Here is a 21223-nt window from a genome sequence, read left to right as displayed (position 1 = left end):
AATGTATTCTTACAAGGGCATCTCTGTAACAAATACACAGAGGGTATCTGTTATAGAGATATGAAATACCCAGGTATTGGTAAATATTTTATATTTTATAACTAAACACCACAGTCATTAATACAGCTCTGAAACTTACAAAAGGACATATGCATAGAAATGGAAAACACCTTTTACTCTACTCACGCTAGGTCTCGTCCTACTCTAAGCCAGACTGATCTTCTGTCCCTCTAGAAGAGATGGCATCCAGGATTTCAGTCTTTGTAATAATAGCTCTATCTGAGATGTAAGGTAGGACAGAGTGTCCACTTTTTGCAGAAACTAGTAAAAGCTACTTTCTCCAGAACTTTCAGTTTCCTCTCAGGACAAAGTTATGTTTGAAGTATTAGATGAAATGACATTCCTGAAATCTTCCAATGTTTTGTGCAGAAACTTATCACTCATTTCTGACCTTACACTTGTTAACAGCGTGAACCAAAAACTACTGAGTAAATATCTTGACTTTATGCACTATCAAACACTTTTCCTGATGAAGAGGTTACACTTCGCTAAATTCTTGACATCAACTTGCAAATTAACCCCTCTTCAAGTTATCATACATCTAAAAAAAAAGTCATTTTTGTTCTGCTGATGGCATCAAGCTGTTAGTTATGTAGGAATTCTGGATGTGCAGAGTGCTAAGTGCAGGTGTTCATATCACACATGCTCAGCAGAACTGCCAGCTATTCTTAACTGCAACACCTAAAATGAGGTTACTTTAGTTGTGTCAGGCTTACTGTGCATAATGAATTGCAAATACATAACCAAAACCCGTCACGAGTGAGACACACATAACCGAATTCATACTATAGTGAAGAAGAAGAAAAAAATATACTGAAATAAACATGAAATACCAAACTTCTTACAGAACAAGGAGAAATTAGCTGCAACCTATTCATTTTTCATTTTCAATCTGTTCACGTGCGAGAAAATAAGGCATTATCTTTGCCATCCAGGAGGCAGGCAGCTGGGGCTTTGGCGGGTCCGCTAGATCACCTGCAAGATTTCAGCGTGAACACAAACACAGCAAGGCAGGCGCGATGGAAGGGCACTGGGGTCACGACGCCGCACCGAGGCACACGTGTCGGTCGGAATCGCGTGTAACCTCCCGCAAGCAGCTTAACTCCACCCGACGGATGTTTGTTTCCATCACAGCGGAGCTCCAGCACACGGGACGCGCTCTCCCACGCCGAGGGACGGCGCCGGTCACCCGCGATCTCCCCCACGGCTCCGGGCCGCCACGCCGCCTGCGGCAGGCTCGGCCCCGAGCCGGCTCGCTCGCAGGCCGATCCGCCGCCGCCACCCCGGCCCTTCCCCGGCCCAAGCCCCCCCGGCCCGCTCCCAGCGGCGCCCCGGGTGTCTCACCTCGTTGTTGAGGTTCAGCACAGGAGCCATGGCACAACAGAACCGCGCAGGCCGCTCCGAGCCCCGCACGCCGCCGCACGAACCGAAACCGCGCGCAGGCGCCCAGGGGCCGCGACCCCGCCCCGGAGCCCGCCTTCAACGCGGGTTAAAGAGCTTTGATTGGGGCCGCTCTCCTCCCGGGCCCCACCGGACACGGGGCGGATCCCGAGCCCGGCCTACCCGGGGCGTCTAGGCCGAGCCTAGGGAGGTCGCCTGGCCCCAGGTGAAACCTAAAGCTGCGCGGCGCGGGGCTGTGCTCGGCATCGCCGGCCGGCCGGCTGGTTGGCTGGCTTAATCCGGCCGGTGTAGGCTTGCCCCCATGAGCTTATAGTACAAATATATCTAGTTTATAGTCGAAAAATTTTGGGGTTTTTGCTTTTCCTGCCTTGTTGCTGCTGAGCGGAAGGCGTTGCAGGAGTAAGCTGTGGCCGCTGCCGTAGCTCCAGACTTTGCTCCATGGCTACCGTGACAAAACAGCCTCCGTTTTCAAAACGGCCTCCGTTTTCAAAAAAGTGCCTCACAATTTTCAGATTGAGTCTTCCGTTTGCGCAGAAGGAAGATTTAGGGCTGTGTAGAAACGTCCTGAAGCTTTGGTTGTGTGAAATTTTATATACGCAATTAATTTTAAATAGCCGTGGTGAAGTGCGGCTGAGCATGTGTTTTGGACTGAGTGATGTCTCAGTCTGAAAATTTTGGCAACATTTCATCAGAACTTTCCTCATCATTGCCAGTTTCTTGTGCTAGGAGGATTTGTTGATTTAAATTGCTACAAATATTCTTCTATTGAAACTTTTGCAAAGGCCGTGCATAAATGTAAGCAAAGCTTAGTATGTTAGAGAATTAATAAATTTTTTTTGGTTTTGTTGTGGTTTTTTTTTACGAAACAAAAACAAAAATTCAAACTAACAAAAGAACCAAAAGCAAACAACCCAAAACAAAGAGAAAACCCCCCAAAATAGTTTCAGGAAATTTACCAGCAATTAGCTGGCCCCTGGATGGCACTGTTGTGCCTAGAATTCTGCTTTAAAGTCTGAATGTTTCTACAAATACAACTGTTGTCAACTGTCTCCGTAATACATTTTATCTGCAGGACCTAGCATTTGGATCTTGTTATATTTTAATATTTGATTTCTAACTGATGCTTAGGCAGTTCACTCTCCTGGGAGTGAACTGCAACAAAATCCCACTTGACTGTGCTTTTTATCAAGCCTTGCATGCAAGTGAGGTTAGCCCAAGCCTAGTCCTTTCAAATTGTTACTTTTGAGTTCCATTTGGGATGTTTCTGAAGGTGATGCTGGATGTTCAGCAGCAGTCTAGATGTCATCTGGATCAGTAAGGATCCAACTGAAAACACTTTGAGTTCATCCCTTCATCTTATAGTAAAGGAATTTTGTTCAGCAGGAGCTGAATTAAATTTAAAGAGTATGTTTGCTGAGAGTACTTTGAGTCTCACTGCAGATGAGGGGTGTTTACCACAGCTGGTGCTTCATAAAAGTTCAGACTTGAACAGTTAGCAAAAGTCAGCCAACCATCAGAGAATGAACTTTTCTTTGTTGTACCACCAATGTCAGGCAGCTACCTGTGACCTGTATGCACAGTGATCTGTGCGAGGAGGAGCTGAATTTGACTGTATAGATTAGTACTAGTTGTGATACACACCATACTGTCAATATATGTTTAAGAATTACTAGATATAATCTCACATCTAGGTTGTTTTTGTTTGCAGTGAGTGTAAAATTGGATGCAAAAAATCCAGGAGGAAAAATCTTCCAAGGAAAATAAAGAGCTCCTTCCTTTTGTCTTGGTATTTCATGCAAGACTAATCCCTACATATGCCACTCAGAGGTTCCATTGTGCATCTTAGCAAAGAGAAAGACAGAAGCAGGAACAGGGAGCCAGCTGGTTCTGTGAATCCAACCAGTGCCAGCCTGGCCTCACATCAATTAGAATTGTTCCATCTGTGTAGCCTATTGGGTTATAACTTCAATTTTCCTTTCCTCTGAACACTGAAATAACTTGCTTTGAAAGTTTCTTGTAGGCCCCAATGACACACTTCTGGCCCTTCTTCATCCAACAATTTTGTTTTCTTCTCACTTAGTTAATCACTGCTTAAAATAAGTGCTTTATTTCTTTCTGCCTTTTTAAACCTCAGTGGTCGTCCAGAGTTAAGAGTCTTTGTGCCTCATAGCTTCCTTGTCGGCCCTTTTGTCATATTATTTTTTGACTTCAATGCATTCTAAGTCAAGATTTTCTTGTCAGCTTGTCACAGTCAGGATGCTTTGAGGCATTGCCCCATATAACACTTTTTGTACTTTGATGCTTTGTTCTGACATTTCTTCAGTGGTGTCAGTATTTCACTCCAGTATTTTGGCACGTATTCACAGTGTTGGAATGCAATTTTCTGAACTATTTTCTCTCCTTTGTGAACAACTGTCTGTGTTTGCACATTGTAGGGCAGCATATATTTATGGGCTACAAAGATGATGAAGGGCCTAGAGGGGGAAGCCATACGGGGAGCAGCTGAGGTGACTCGGTGTGTTCAGCCTGGAGAAGGGGAGACTGAGGGGAGACCTCACTGCAGGTGCAGCTTCCTTGTGAGGGGAAGAGGAGGGGCAGGCACTGATCTCTGCTCTGTGGTGACAGTGACAGAACACAAGGGATTGGTCTGAAGTTGTGTCACGGGAGGTTTAGGTTGGATATTAGAAAAGGGGTTTTCACCAGGAAGATGGCCAAACAGGCTCCCTAGGAAAGTGGTCACAGCGCCAGCCTGAGAGAAGCTCGAGAAGTGTTTGGACAATGCTCTAAAATATGTGGGGTGATTCTTGGGGTGGCCTGTGCAAGGCCAAGAGTTGGACTTGAGTGATCCTGCTGAGTCCCTTCCAACTCAGGGTACTCTACAATTTTGTATTTCTATTTGTAGGATGTAAGATGTTGCAGAAGAACACAGGGGAGATGAAATGGAAAACTATTTAAAGAAAGAGGGGGTTATAGCTGGGTCCTATTTCTCTCCGTTTATCTTGGCACTCTCCAGGTTCATGTGATGTGGTAGCAGCTGTGTAGACCATCTTGTAGCTGCAACTGGCCTTGATCCCAGAAGTCATGCATAAAAGTTATATTTTTGGAACACTTACTGAAATACACGATTATTGCAGACACTTGCATTCGTATGCTCAGTACAGATGTAATGAAATATGTATGAAGTTTGTTTTGTGTGATGACAATAAGTAAATTTTAGAAATTTCAATTAATCTTTTATGTTTTGTGAATTGAACTTAAACTTCAAGAAGTTTCATGGAAAGAAGTGCCAGTAATGTTAACTAGGCACTGAGGACAACAAAAACAGAAGGTTTTCTGCAACTTGGTGCTTCCTATAGCTTTTGCTTTGACTTTTGCCAGAGGAGTTTATTTTTACTGATACTAAGGCCTGTGTTCTGGGCTTGCTCCCTTTCTTTTCGTCATGACAATTTAAAGATGTGGACGCTCATTAAAATGAGTTGCCTCCCCCTAATTTCAACCAATCCCTTTCCACCAATAAGGAACAGATATTAGTAGATATAAGTTTAAAAATAGCGATTACTAAGAGGCAAAACATCAAGAGCAAAAAAACTGCAAACCAACTAGTAAATAATCACTTAACACAAAATTGCTATATCTCAGGAGCCCCATGGGAACAAGGAGAATCCCAAAATGCCCCCTCCCAAGATGGCAGCCTCTGCTGCTGACTGTGTTTAGGGGAAATGATGGGAAAATGATGCCTGCCTCTTCCCCAAGAGAGGGATTCTTATTTACATAGGAAAATTATTGAAAAAATATACAGTAAAAAGTACCTTTGTCCTCTATAAACAGGTTCTATGAAATTAGTTGTTTTGACTTCTAAGATAGAATAGAAAAATTTGTTCTTAATATTGCAGGTGTTTTCCTTGTTACTTTCTTCACTTTTGAGTTTTCATACACACAGAAGACAAGTCTTCATGTGTTACTGTCCTTATGTACCCATTAGAACACACACTTTAGTGAAACTCACTATATTTACATCATAAATTATCTATTTATGATCATTTGTTATTAAGAAAGCAGACCTCTGTTACTAAGAAAGCAGAATTAACATTGAAATTCCTTCCTGCTTAGAATACACTCAACTTCAGCAACACTTTGAGAATTTAAATTTAAAAAAAAATCTGAATTTAATTATTATTTTAAAGTTTATGAAAACAGAGCTTAAAAAGAAGATTTTGTGATGAACTTCTGCCTGGGATATTATGTTTAAGTGCATAAAGCACATCATTTTCTTCTACAATCAATCATAAATGTATTATTTAATAATTCTTATATTCTACATTTTTCTTTTCAAAGAAGCAGTTCCAGTCATTCAGCTGGCTATTTCAGTTGTTGGTTGTGTGAGGCCAAAATTTTATCTTATTACACACAGATAAAGTGTTAAGTAAAAACTAGGATCCTAATACCTGCTAGATTCCCTAAGTATTATTGCAAATTAAAAAAAAAATCCCATGAAGGTGTCATGGATAACTCAAAATGTTTAATATCCAGAAATTGTTACTGGTCGGTGGGTTTGGAGTAGAAAAAAACAACTCTATGTTTCAGTCCAGAGGTAAGTGCTGAATTTATGATAGCAGAAAAGACTGCTCAAAAGCAAGATTCAGAAAAAGAGAAAAGGAGACAAAGACAAAAGACCAAGCTATCCCTGATCCCTTGCAGGAGGAACACTTGAAAATAAACTGCAGAAGCACTCTGAAGAGATCCCATGAGCAAAAGATGGACGGTAGGTCTTTGTTGTGGTGCTCAAACAAGAGATGTACTGGGAATGAAGTGGGTCTGACTTATTTACAGAGAGAGATTTTTTTGAATTCACAGTAAAAGATGCACAGGGAGTGCACATCTGTGGTGTCTACAGTTAGAGCTGCAGGATGAGTCCTTGTACCAAGTCCCTAATAAGGAATTTGGAAGTGCGTGATGGAGCTTAGAAATGGATGGGGAAGGGGTATGTGTGATAGTACTGGAGTGACTGATGGGATTAATGGGACTGTCTGCTGCCTGTATGGCAAAGAAAAAGCTGCAGAGAATGAGTGAGCAAGAAAAGGATAAATTTTAGTATGAAACTTTTAGTAAGTAGGGTCAGAAGTAACATGGAATCATTACTGCACATGGAGAGGTATGAACAGATAAGCAAAGGAGACACTTGGCTAAAATGGATAGAATTTCACATTCATAGAATAATTTTAGTTACTTTCGTGAAAATGTAGAACAAAGCATCATTTAATTTTACTCTGACAATTCAGAAATTATTTTGTTCCAGAATTTAAATTTGGAAAGCATAAATTTTCTATATAGAAAAGTCAGAAGGCCAAAGTTTGTCAGACCCAGTGTTAGGCTTTTAAACAGAATGTTTTATCAGGCAGGAGTCAAATCAGGATTGTTCATTACTTCCATTCCCTTTAGAGTGAGACACAGGATACTTCCAGAGAACAGTTAAGGCTTATCTGAGATCTTGCTGCTGAGGGTAACAGAAGTCTAGGGTGAGTAGATTCTTGACCTAAGTGCCTGTCACAGTTTGATGCTGGCGCAATGCCAGTGCCCCCATGAAAATATATGCTCCCTGGTGTCTGCTGTGAGATGTGACCAGGAATAGAGCAAAGCAGGCTCCAACTTAGGAATGAAGAAGAAAAACTTTATTAACCTACAACTATATGTAAAAAGAAACACACAGAAAGAATGAAAACCGTCTAAAAACATTCCTCCTCCCCCCACCAAATTTCCAATACATCCATCCCTCAGACCATCAACTCTCAGTCCATCATCGCCCTTTAGATTATCTATTCTCAGTACATCAAGGAGTGAGGAGTCCCTCTTGTACCATAGGATTCCCCAGGAAACACAGTTGAGACCTTGTGTGTTTCCATGTCACATGTCATTGTGACGTCTTCCTTCCATGAGAGAACATTTGTCATCGTGACATCTTCCTTTCATGCCCAGTACTCTCATCTCTGCACATGGACCAGAGCTGCTTCTAGGGTTCCCCTTTTAAGGATGCTTTGCCCAGTTCAAAAAAAAACCCACAGTTTTTCACTTTTGGCACATCTGTCCACCCAAACTTTCGCCCCCTGGGGCTGAGGGGTCTCGAGAACAGAGATCTTCTTCTTCTTCCCTGAAGATGGAGGGCACCACACTCTTCACCCGTCATCACTGTTCACTCACTCCTTCACATAACATCACTGCACTCTCTTGGCTCCAAGCCATTGCCTCCCCCTAAATGCAGTCTCTAAATGTGTTGCAGGAAAAATGGTTCTGTCCATGGATATACAAGAAAAGTCCAGCCAAAGGCCACTCCATCACCTCCACCCACCCAAGATTCTTCTCCACTTCCCTCGTGGACCATTTCCTCTTATCTCATCTCTATCTCTCTTCTCATTCCACTCCAGGAGGATCAGCATTTGTAAGGTTTCCATCATCCAAGAAAAGGGTTAAAAATCTCAGGCTCTGCCTGTCCAGAACTCCCACACTGCCTTGCTGGCACAGGCATAGGCACCGTCTCTCTCTCTCTCTCTCTCTCTCTCGGGGAGGGGATGGCTGCCCGGTGCCTCTTGGTGCTGCTCCACCCTTCCATCCTCAGGCCCTGGCTGCCCGGTGCCTCTTGGTGCTCCTCCACCCTTCCATCCTCAGGCCCTGGCTGCCCGGTGCCTCTTGGTGCTCCTCCACCCTTCCATCCTCAGGCCCTGGCTGCCCGGTGCCTCTTGGTGCTCCTCCACCCTTCCATCCTCAGGCCCTGGCTGCCCGGTGCCTCTTGGTGCTCCTCCACCCTTCCATCCTCAGGCCCTGGCTGCCCGGTGCCTCTTGGTGCTCCTCCACCCTTCCATCCTCAGGCCCTGGCCCACCTCACCCGGCCGCGGGGCTTCCCCTCCCTCGCCCAGCCCGCAGCAGCCGGGCCGGGGAGCTCTGACCTGTTTCACCGCTGGAACACAAGAAAAGGTTTTCCTGAGAGTTCTCTGCTTTTAACCCCCTGTGCTCTCAGAGGCGTATCCATGTCCTCAGGGGCCACATCAGGTGCCAATATTCAAATCTGAGCACCTATTGGTTTGACCACAGCGTCCCAAAAAACTCACTTCCTCTCAAACCAGGAGAGTGCATCAATTAAAAATTAGTGAGATAGGATGAATCTTAGCGTGAGTGTCATTGTAGGTGTGATGAAAAGCTCAGAAATACAGAAGGAGAGAAACTGGTAGTTACAGTCTACCTAAGTCTGAAAGCATAAACAGATGTGATTTACTCCAGACACAACAAGGTGATTCTTGAGTGCTCCCTGTAGTAATTAAAAGCCTTTGAGTCAGTGTCATGTTTCATCAAGTTCATGGACAAAAGCAGCTGAAGAATTAAGAGTCTCAGAGCGTATTCCAGCAGGCACCTGACTGATCAAGGTTACTCTCTATTTTCTTTTCCTTTTGGAGCTGATCTATGAGTCAAGTCAGAAGCTGAGCAGAATTCAGGTAGGATTCCTCAGGAGTCCAGTCCAAGGAACTCATCAAATTCCACAGATCAGAAAGTGACCTATGAAGCTTCCTCACTTATAAAACAAAGCTTTAGTTTGGTAAATCAAATGATTAAAGTACAAAGAGTACTACTTTGAAAATTGCATATTTACACAATACTGTTAAGTGGTGATTAATGGTAATCATGGTTCAGTGTTGATACTAATAGTTTTGATATATGAGAAAGATAAAAGACATACAAGAAGAAATTTTTACAATGTTAAGTTCTCTGAATTTCTTTCAGGGTACTAATTAACAGTTGTTTTACCATAATGTGTAAAGGATTGTGGCATTTCAACCCGAGTTTTTTTTTTAAATGCATTGTTTCCTCATATCCTATTCTTAAAGTGAACTGATTTTTTTCTAGAAAAAAATTCATGTTTTATCTCCATGACAATCAGCAAAATATAAACAAAAGTTTGGAATGCACTCTAAGTTTTCTTAAAGTAATTAGTTATACGTAGTAGTTCTTGGCACACTCAAATTTTCTGTCAGTGGTCTTCTGACTTTAAAGAAACAGCTGCTGTCACTTAGGTTATGAGCATAATCACAGAACTAATGGAAGTTCTAAGAGGTTTGGGTAGCCAAGAACATGAGCAAACGTTGCTCAAATATGAGGTACATAATGCATTTTACGGTCTCATATATGTTTCGAGCACTGCCCTTATATATCTTCACCTGACTATCTGTTAAGTCGTTGAATTGGAAAGTACATTACTGGCCAATTTCAGGATACATTTAATAGAAGATAGATTGTAGCAACCTGATGGAAGAAGGTTCTACTTACAAACAATGAGTCCAAACAATGAGTCCAAACAATGAGTACTGATTTGTAGTATCAAGTTCTCAAGGATAACTTCATCATTTCTTTCATCAAAATGAGCAGAAAGTTAGAACAATTTTCAGTAATTTCTCTTTAACATGTAGTTTATGAAACACTCTGATTTTTGTTTTATACAATTTATAGGAACATAAAAGCTGGGAGACTTTATGCTTTGAAGCTGGAAAATACACAAACACAACAAAGGTTTTCTTGGTTCTTTTCCTTGTGTGTGTGCTCCTGGCTTAGAACTAGTTTACAATTAGTCTTAGAAAACTAATGTTAATATCTAAACATAATTTTATGATGCACATTTGAGAGCAAGAGTCTGTGGTGAAAATTCTGACTGATGAATCTTTAGCTGTAGCACCATTAGCAGAATTGCATTTCAAGATTTTTAAAAGTGTCGTTGAGAAATACAGATGAAAAATTAATGAGTCTTTTTAATTTACAAAGTTGTTGAACCATCACAAACTGTAAAAAGTGTTTCATTTAAAAGCACTCCATGTCTTTGCAAGAGAGTACATTATGTGATATACCCAGAGTTTATGTAAAATTTGATCCTTTGGCAAAGATTAAACATACTGAGCTTTCGAGCCACAAAGTGATGGAGAAAATCTGGTGTCTTTCCAATGCCAAAGCTGTTGTTGAATGTTTGCTGTGAAATCACTGAAAACAAGATAATTTTCTGAATTCTGAAAGCTTGGGGCTGACATGGTGGAAAGCAACCTGGCAGGAAAACACCGTGATGTCCTGGTGGGAACTAGTGGACCATGAGCCAGAATGCACCCTCCTAGCAAAGAAGGCCAGAGGTCTCCTGAGTTACATTAGGAATGACATTTCCTGCTGGTGGGTTGAGAATACTGTTTCTTGCCCTCTGTCACATGTGAGACACATCTGAAACTGTCAGTCCAGCTCTAGGCTTCTCAGTGCAAGAAAGACATGGATATCCTGGATCACATTAAGTGCAAGATGGCTACAGGAGCATGCAAGAGACCCAGGACTGCTCAGCCTTGAGAAAGCTCAGGGGGATCTTATCAATGAATCTATGTGATGAATGAAGTGGTGCCTCCTTGATGTAATAAGAGGCAGCAGGTGCAAACTGATAATCATTTCAAAACCCAGTGTATAAGTTTTTGGTTTTTATTATTCTATATTGAAACAGGTAAGTGGTGGGAAGAAGAGTAGGCCATTCCTAACTGATCAGTGTTTATATCTCAGTTCTTTGGGTTTTTTGAGCAATTTAGTCGTATCTTGAAGGAACACATCAGGGATATAATCTTGTATTTTGGTCAGAAGAGCACTGATAGAGTGATGAACAAAAGAGCATTCCTTCTTTTGGATTTTTTTTTTTTTTTTTGGTGGGGGGGGAGTTTGTTTGGTTGGTTTTTTCCTGATGTAATTTTGTAGGAAGGTGGACTTTGTTTTTTATAGCAAGTGAGTAGTAAGCTTGAACATGTAAGACTCAAGGATGTTGTTACTGCATAAATATATAAGGCACCTTCACAGTCTCCTTTTCAGTCCACTGAAGACTATTCTGAATAGAGATTCCACCATACAGATTGTCAGTGACTTCCCAGTTTTTCTTCCTGTCTCTTTTTCCAAATTGCCTGCATTATATACATCTGTTCTTGTTTCCAAATTGGTCTAACTTCCATTTATGAAATAAAAGCCTGTCTTAGATGCCACAAGCTGTGAAACAGAATAGGAAAGTAATTGTGTCTGTTGGCTTGTATTATTTTTTCATTTTTCTTGCATTTCATTGACATTTCTCATAAGCATTCCAGCAATTTTATGAACATCTGTATTTTAGTTTATTGTAACTGTAGGAAGAATATTCTAATTTCTTCTTTGCTTTTTTTCTTCATATTTTTAGCATTAGCAAATTTGTTGGGCTTGCTAATAAAACATTAGTAGGATTTTTTTCACTGCTTTAATATTTGTGTGTATGTGTGTGTGCACATGTGTGCCTTTGATACTGCATGAGAGAATAAATAGAAAACTCTTTTGCACTATTGAGAGAAATTTAGAGGAATTAATTCACAAGGCCTCCATAGGACTACTGCAGCAGCCTCTACATGGCTGAGTTAGTGCAGACACAGTTCTTCGCAGATTTTGCTTCTTTCAAAGCAATTAGAGCAGGAGAGGAGCTTAGTGAATAACCTGGATTTTCTGTTGCATCTGCTGCAGTGGAAAACTCCCAATGGCGTTGACAACAGTGTCAAGCAATGTTTCAGTCGCAATATTTTTGGTGCTTATTAGTTTTCTATAGGGATGACAAGTGTTCTTGTGAAAATGGTCACCATAAGTAAATATTCATAAATGGAAGACAGTTGGCGTGATTACCACTCTGAATGAATAGCAGTTATTTTAGGAAGAAATGCATGTACATAGAGAACTTGTCAAGTTCTCTGCCATTGAACATACAAAGTCTCTACAACCCTTAATATTATCTTGATCAATACCTGGTTGTAGTTCTTCCATTTGTAGAATCATGCCCGGAAAATAACAAATAGATTCTTGGTGTTTCAATCAGAAAGAAACCTGTTTAAAGTGCAATTTTCAGGTGAATACATGAGTAAGAAATTCTGTGAAATTATTCTTGTCATCTGACTTCTTGATGTCCAATGATGAATACCCACCTCTGGAAAAATTTCAGAGAGAAGGACTGTCGTAAAATATATGTTAAGGACATCTTTTAAGACTGCTTAGGATTGGTTTGCTCAAAATTCTTGCTCAAATTTCTATCAAGCAAGGAAATAAATTTGGTTTATGCTTTTAGCTTTGTGGCCTATCTACTGCATTAGCAACATTTTAGGCTCTGTTTCCAAGGGAATGTTATGTCAACCCTTCTGATTTCTCACTCATTTTGTCATTAGGTGAAAGACCTGACATTTGTGCAGTGCAGTAGTTTTGGAAGGCAGATAGAAAGTTGATAACTCAGCCTCCATAACACTTTTCTGCACAGCTTCTGGGGGTTAATTAATGGTAATGGATTCTGATTTTACTCCTTGCCCTGATGTGGGAGCTCCTTGGGAAAAAAGAGAGGTCACGATAGTCATTAGCCACTGAATTCTTTTCTGCAGTTGCTGGCAGTAGGCTATTAGGATACTTAAATTTATGTGAAGGTCAAAAAAGCCAATTGCAGGGGCTGCTGGATGTCTGAAACTAACAAAAATTCCTTGCTGAGCATAGCCAACTGCAAACCAGAAAATCTAGACTGAAATGATATTGGAAATCTGCAGTGCAAAAGCTCCTTTGTGCATAGACTTCACACATAAAAAGTTTGGCTTCAGCTCATGTAAATAATTAATCCAGTTAGCCTTATCATTTTTATACCAGTTAAATTCAACTACCTCATTAAAGCTCAAAAATAAAGATTACTCTAGAGGCGAGCTGAGGGGTTTGGGATGGGTACAGAGTTAGTCTTGTTATAATGATCTGACCAATGGGGATTTTTCTACTACCACAAGGAGATACTTTCAGAGATTATGAGGTCTTTTATGATCCCATTAAAATGAAAAATTGGTGAAAAAGACCAGAAGCCAATTTCCACACTGCTTTTTGAATGTTTATATAGTCATACAAGTAATACATGGGCATCCATGAACTGTGCAAGTACAACAAGAGGAATGAGGACATTTATCTTATACACACAGCCTGAAAAGCACTCTCTGAATAATTTATTTTTGTACCATATGTCAAACCAGAAACCTGAATGAAAAGTTCAAAATTACCTGGTTGTAAATGTAAAGTAATGGTTATTTACCCCAATTTTTCAATTACATTTAAACCAACTTTCCTATTGTGTAGAACCACACTAGGAAGTACATCTAGAAAAGAAATATTTTCCTGCTACACTTTTCTTTGTATAATTGTCTGACAGTTTGGGGGAAAGTTATTGATAAATTGTGACTTCTTTATTTAAAGAAGTTTCTCTACAGTCTTTGTTTAGCTGTATTGATTTTGTACCAGATGTCTGAATGAGTAAAAATCCCCATTTCTCCATGTGTGATGCTTTGGATGATTCTCATTATTGAGAGTTGACTCATAAGATGTGTGCTCCACCTGAGAACCCTGATTCAGGTTGTGTATGGTGGATTATGCTTGTAATATAATTTCTAAGGGACGAATTCTCATTTTCTGATTTTCAAAAAATTCAGATATTTTCAGCAGGTTTCTTTCTGCATCCTGAGTATTAGAGAAGACTATGTGTTCTTTATAGACAAAAAGGTACTGCCTGTCATGCATAATTAATGTTAATGACATTAATATTACATTCATTTGAATATTTTCCTCAACTCTGTTATAGCAACTTAATTTTAAATTTGACTGTGCATTAGGAATTGTGTGTTCTCTGGGTTGGTTCTCACAGATCTTGTGTATGAACTTGTAAGGTTGCTTTACCTTCTGAATTATAGAGATTTACTGCAAGCAAAGTGAGTACAGCAAGGTCAAGAATTCAGGTTGCAGTATTCTCTGTGTTATAGATTGAAATAGCTTTGTTGGTGTCTATGGTAAAGGATAAAGTAGAAATAGACCCAGCTGTTGGGTTTTGAGTAAATGATACCATCTCTTTTCTCTTAATTTCTGAATTCCTGTTTCTGTTCTTATGGTTTACTTCTCTGAAATAAGTAAGTTTAACCCAATGGGGTTTGGGTTTTTTGATAGCTCTGAGTTGGCTACTGCTGGACTTTTTAATAAATACTTAAATAAAATTTGTTTATCCCACAGCAGATAATTTGGACCCTCTATAACTAAACCTCTTTCATTGTTATGTTTGTCAGTTCAATGGTGGGAAGTATTATGTGCATTTTGAACACATGCAGTGAATTGAGGAATTCTACTGGCAGAAGATGTCACTACTTCTCCTGATAGTATGAAAGATGAAAAAATGTACAAATCTTGCAAAACATTATTTTATCTGGCTTGCAGTTCAGGATAATGCGTGTAAGTGAGGAAATCTTACAGTTTGTTGTTGGTTATTATAACTGGGAGGTCCAAAATCCACTAACATTTATTTGCATGGATGTTCAGATGCATTTTGTAGTATAATTTTAGGTACATGCTAACCAAATGGATTTTCTTTCTGCTTAAGTCAGGAGAGAGAAAGTTGTTTGTAGAAATTTTAATGTAATACTGACCAAATTCTGTCTGTTTTATGAATACAAGTCCACACGAATCCTTGCTAAATTATGGTGAGCAGATTTTAAGTAATTTGTGTGATGTGTGCAATTCCACATAATAGTCTGTGAATATAGTTAGGCGCATAAAACAGGTGGTTTGATGCACCACATGCATGGGAACAGGAGGTGTTTTCTTTCTCTAAGAGTGAAAATGCAATCATATTTTAACTTTATGTCATGCAACTACTAATTAAGGTGGATATGAAAGAAGTTCAGCGTTTAATATCACCAAGCAATGCCTTCAGACATCACTCAACAGTCAGATCTGATCATGTAATTTCAGCTATTTTTACAATTTTTGCTCACTAATACATAAACAGCCGGTCTTCTACCACCATAACCTAGAAGCATTTTTGGGTAGAAAGTGTTCACTGATGAAAGGAAACTTCCAGGTGTCAATAAACATGTGTGTCCTATCTTTTGTTCTATTGATCTCAATATTCTTTTATTTGTAAGAAAGAAAAATAAAACTACTGTTGGGGTTATTAAAGGACTTTTCACTGCTAAAAGGGACAGCTTTCTAAAAGTTCACAGTAATTTTTCTGAAAGTTCACACTGTTTAATGGTAATTTTTTGTCTACTTGACAGAAGATGCAATGTGAAGAGATATTCATGTTGAGAGAGACCTTTTTCACGATTACAAAACTCTTAGCACATGTGTATCATCAGCTGATTTTGTTGCCATGGAGTTTTTTCTCTTAACTCTGTTTAATATCATAATAAGTATGCTAAAAGTCTATGACTACTTTTTTGAAATTTAAGTTCATCACAATATTCTTGGTATTACTGGAAGTTATGAGAAACTGGCCAGGAGATTTTACTTCAGTTAAAAGGAAATACTCTCTAGTATTACATATTGATTACATCTATTTTCACAAAATTTAGACTCTAATTTATTTAGAATATATATTATTTGCATAATATATAATATGCAGAGGTATAAAAGGCATATATGCTTACAATGTAATGCTTAGATGCAATCTTGACTTTAAGGATGTATTTCAAAATTTTTATGAAGAGCAGGGGACTTAGTGATAAAACAGCTTTCTTACAGAATATCTTGGATCTTTTTGTCAGTAAAAATCAGTTTTGTACATACATCCTTAAATACTATGCTTTCCTTTTAATTAAGGAATGCACCAAGATTTGCTTAAAAGTTACTTTATTATTCAACTTCTTATAAGTAAAAATAAATTGCAGTTCAGAATATGATCTTTCAAAATACATAAAACAAATTCTTCTTTCTGTAGCCACTGTTACTCAATTTTAGATGCAAAGATCAGCTCATGTCTGTAATCTCTAATTCTCAACAGAATAGGAAGCGTGAGGAGCAAAGTTGTGCTAACAAAAATATGATTGTCAATCCATTCTTAATTGCTAGATACCAGCGTGATTATTGCAGGAGCTCTCTGTAGGAGAGCTGTCATTACTGCTGGTTGCTTCCAGTATGATTTGTGGCAGTACCTGAAGGCAAAATTGCAGCATCAGATTTCTCCAGTGGAAGTTAGAGGGTAGTGCTCTTCAAAGACTTCTTCAGTACTGCATGAAGGGTGGCAAAACTCCAGATTACAATTTTGAAGTAGTGGGATACAGACTTCAATACAGCTCAGCCAATATAAGAAATATATTAATCTGTACATGAAGCAGCCAGATATATAATAAGATACAGATCAACTAAGGTAAGAAATATGTTTATTTAGTTGTTCCTTTTCATTTCTTTACAAGGAACACCACCAAGCAGTTATGAGAGGCAGCAATCGCTTCAGGAAAGTACACTGGGCAGAATGTCCTTGAAAACACATAGATAGCATAACAACTGCCCACAGCCTTGTGGGTACAACATATTGTGATGCAAACTTCTTTCAAGAGAAGAAAATGAAGGAGCAATGATTCCTTGAGGCATGTTTTCTTCTGAAACTCATATATCACATGGAGAAGGAAGTATATAATATGGTGTAATAGAAAACTAGTCTTGCTGATACGTGTTCTGAGGCCCTCATTGGAGACTTTTCTGTGTACATCTGTACATAGAAGTGATATATGAATGTCCTTACTTAGATCAGTCTGCAATGCAAGTTTTGAAATATGATAGGATTTCAGTTTAGCCTTCATAGTCATAAATTAATTTATGTTATGGTGTTATACTTACTCTACAGGTACTAACTCCATGATAGTCACAAAAGGTCTCCCTGGAGCTGCTGGAAAGTTAGCATTTCATTGCTAATTCTCATTTCAATAATGTTTTTGCCTTTGAATTTTATTTCAGAATAATTTGTTGTCTAGTATTTTAAAAATCACATTACCAAGCTCTGTATTGTTAGGTTAGAATTTAGTTATGTAAATAATGAATAAATTAGCTAATGAATAGTTTTTAAATATTAAATGCTGTTTTCAGATATTTTTTACTTAATGAGCTTACTTTTAAAAGTGGAGGTATTATTAGTCTCCATCACTGTACTGATATAAATGTTGTTATAATATATTCTTATTACATTCCTAATTCCTATATATTCCTATATTCCTGGGGTATTCAGCGTACTGAAGCAAATGGCTGTTGGGACATTGAGTTTTGTTGCAAGATTTGTTCCTAACATCTGTTTTTCATTTGAACTTTCTGTACTCCTTTATCTTCCTGCCCTGTCTGGGCCTCACTGTGAAACAGAGCTGCCAAAAGGAAAGAGAAAGAAAAAAGAAGTTTCTGGTCCCTTGAAATTCTGGTCAGGCAGCAATGTTCTGCAGTATTTTCTTTTACACCATCAGACATGAGAACATGCGCTCTCTTATTCTACATTTTTTCTTGCAGGAAAAACTCTAGCCAACTTTATGACAGAGGAAAAGAAGCAAGAAAGGCTGATACATGACTCCCGGTTCCAGAAGATATTTTGGACATTGTGGTCTGCCACAAATAGATCTACCAGTCTATTGATCTGGACTAAGTCATCCTTCAAAGGAAAATAATTTACAGGGACTCAGTGAGCAGCAGTCCTTCTGAGAGCACTTACCTTGAAGAGCCAAGATATTTCAGAGACTTGTCATGAATATGTGTTTTAGGGTTGCTTAAAGAATCATTGGCAAAGGTACTGCAAAAGCAGGGCTCGCGTAAAAGCTAAAACACAATAAGTTCCTTGCTCAGGTTTACCCTGCTACTAAAGCAGACAGAAAAATCAAACAAAAATCTAATCTATTCAGTCTGCAACAAAAATCAACCCCAAAATTATCTGTGACAAGGCTTGGGGGGCTGAGGGAGGAGGAGGGGGAAGAAAAAATTGGTTGGAAAGGATAAGGGTCAAAAGGAAAAAGGAATAAAGAAGGTGCTCCTGTTGGCTCACAAGATTCAGAGTAGATGTCCTTGCTAAACAGAGCTTCAGAAATTTTTGGTCTAAAGGTTTAAACCTAAACTTAAGAGCAGTTAGTCTATAGCTTAATTTAAACAATTGAACAATTCATATAGAATTTATGATAGCATAATAGTAACTCACAGGCCCAACTTGCTTGCAAATCTAAAATACTTAAGAATCCAGGAGAGCAACATTCCAAGTACATTTGCTATGGCATATTCTTATTAGCCTGCGCACAGATGTCAAAGGGTGCAGGTCAGACATACACCTCTGAAAAAGTTCCCTTCCATTTCAGTGAAGTACTTGTGTCAGAGGCCTTTCATCTTCTCAGCAGGCAAAGGTTGAGTCGGGAGGAGGGTGTGTATCACCATCACTGTTGTTCAGTGATCCTCCTCATATGGCAGACCAGAGAGATCACTGGCTCTGAGGTGCCTCGCTCAGAGGGAGGAGCTGGTCACAGCTGCTGAGGTCCAGGAGAGACCAAGTGACTCCAAGGATCTCACTTTGGACTATGGTTTACAGGGTTACAACAGAGTGAGCTTTCCTCATAATGATTTCTCATCCTGGCTGCAATTCAGGTAGGTAACTTTCTTCAAAAAGTGTTGTTTCCCTTGGGCAGTTTTTCAGGCACGAGCAATAAATTTCCAACACTGTTTGTTGAAAACCAGCAGCTCGCTGGACAGCACTAGTTACTGGGAACAGTTTTTCTGATAAGCTCAAGAAAAGCTGAGCCCAGGAGCTGTTTTTCAAGGCCGAGGCCTAATGAGCATTTCTCAGGTCATAGTTTGGCCTGAGCAGGGCAGGGGATGCACCAGTATCAGTTGTCACAATATGGCACTTGGCTTGAGTTGGACCAGGTTTCCCTGGACAAAAACTTGCTCCACTACCCAAATCCCACTTCAACACATGTCTGCTGGAGACATTTCAAGAACACATTAAAGAAATTTAGTGAAATGTTTATATGAAGCAGACTTGTATTTTATTTTTTTTTTGAAGTAGACATGTATTTGCAGAAAATTCATTTACATATAAATGGGCTGTGAGAATAAAATTGTATGGGATATTTTTGTAAAAGATGGAAAAGTTTTCTTAGAATTCTGAGAAACCGAAATTTTTCTAGAGCACATTAGCAATGACTCATGGGATGCAACAAAAAGGGACTCTGACACAAATTTCTTTGTCACTAGGAATGCACTTAGGTGATAGCAAAGTTGGTGCATTTGCAGCATGGTTCAACACTGAAAGTGAAATCTGCTAGGAGTTAAAATGCTATGCATAAAGTGTGGTAAAGGGAGATGGGCAGAGGCTGAAATTTATTTTGCTTTTTTTTTTTTGGTCGGTTAGTGTATGATGGCATTTCAGTGTTCCAGTACTTGACAAGGGAAGAAAGGACTGTGTTGTATGGTCTTCTCTGCTTTCCAGTTCCTTCTATGATGAATTCAAATTTTTCAATCATGTAGCCAGGTCAAAGAGAGAGAAGTTCACGTTGGATTGTGGGATATGGTATTGGGAGAGCCTTGGCTGAAATGAATGCCTGACATATAATTTCCATAATGCAGTATAGGGCCTGGGAAAAAAAAAAAAACATTTTTTGTGTCAAAAGGATGTTTCCTTTTCGTGCTTTATAAGATATATGAATCAGAGACTCACAATGAAATGTTTGATTTTGCCTTTACATAAGGAAAACAGTTTTCCTGTGGAAAATTCACAATCAGCTTTAGTATTAGTTAAGCAACTGCTTATTCACTAAACATGTAGAACTGTGCTAGCTCTAGTAAATTTCTTTTTAATTTGTGTCCAAGAGCCTTCAGGAACACAAATAGTTCAGTAGAAACTGGTGATCTAGCACCAGTTTTGCTCTTTCTAGTTAAAATCAATAAGGAACTTGAAAATACTAGATACAATTTCTGTCATAGATATGTTTGTATTACAAAGTTGTATTACTGTGAGGATTTACACTGAATGGAAAAGAGTTTCCCATGTCAGCCATAAACGTACAAAAAGCAATGAATCACAGACTTTCCTTTTCCCTCTGCTCACAGTCCCTACATGCAGAATCCAGTTGTTCCAAATTTTGATCTTGAAGCATTTGTAGACATAATTTCATCATCAATTACATAATCTGGAAATGTTTTAACTAGAAACTTATGTTTTCAGGCAATAATTCAATTCTGAGCCATTATTCAGTTAGTTCCACAGATGACATCTCCCTAGTTTCACTCTCAAATGTGGATTGATTTATAACCTTTATACTTTGCAACTTTGTTGTCACAATTCTGTCTTGCAAGCAAAACAATACTCCCTTGTGGAGAGGTATTCCAGTTGTATATTAAAAGTTGTCTACATAGTTTGAAAACAATAGCAGACAAGGTTAAAGAATTTTAGTAGTCAATAATCCCATGTTCCTTCTGTTAAATAGAGAAAATGCTGTGGATACCACTTAGGGTATTTCTGCTCAGAGAAGCAGAGAACTTAAGTGATACTTCAAAAAATTGTTAAAAATATGAGAGGCCCAGGTATCAGACTTAAATACTTGTAGACATGAACCAGGAAGGAAAAGTGGTCATGCTGACATCATAGTTCTTATAGTCAGCTCCATGTGAAAGAATAATGTGGTGTGCTTCATTTCCTTGTGAAAAACACTTCATTGCTCTTAATAGCACTGAAGAATAAAGTACCACAAATACTTTTTGAGGCTGCTGGGTAGTTATTATCATAATTTTCAAATGCGAAAAACATCCCAAGGTTGTTAACGGCTTGAGACAGAGCTAGGGAAAGGCCTCAAAATTCTTGAATTCTTTTGACTTAACCAAATGACATTTCCAAGACCATATCTCCTATTTCTGGGTATTTTCTTAATACACAGAGGAAGAAAGAAAAGGATTTGTTTGGTAT

General features: G+C 39.1%; 1 protein-coding gene across 1 annotated transcript in view; it reads right to left on the bottom strand.

Annotated features, from left to right (window-relative positions):
- The window catches only part of SRFBP1 (serum response factor binding protein 1), a 68604-nt gene extending 67079 nt beyond the window's left edge, over nt 1-1525 (bottom strand). Inside the window, exon 1 of the mRNA XM_058823747.1 lies at nt 1405-1525. Coding sequence (XP_058679730.1) covers nt 1405-1434 — 30 coding nt within the window. The 5' untranslated portion in view covers nt 1435-1525. The remainder of the gene's footprint in view (nt 1-1404) is intronic.
- Nucleotides 1526-21223: the final 19698 nt, after the last annotated feature.

This window comes from Ammospiza caudacuta, chromosome Z (assembly GCF_027887145.1).
Source record: "Ammospiza caudacuta isolate bAmmCau1 chromosome Z, bAmmCau1.pri, whole genome shotgun sequence".
In the NCBI taxonomy this organism is placed as follows: domain Eukaryota; kingdom Metazoa; phylum Chordata; class Aves; order Passeriformes; family Passerellidae; genus Ammospiza; species Ammospiza caudacuta.
This window is presented reverse-complemented; position numbering and strand designations above follow the sequence as displayed.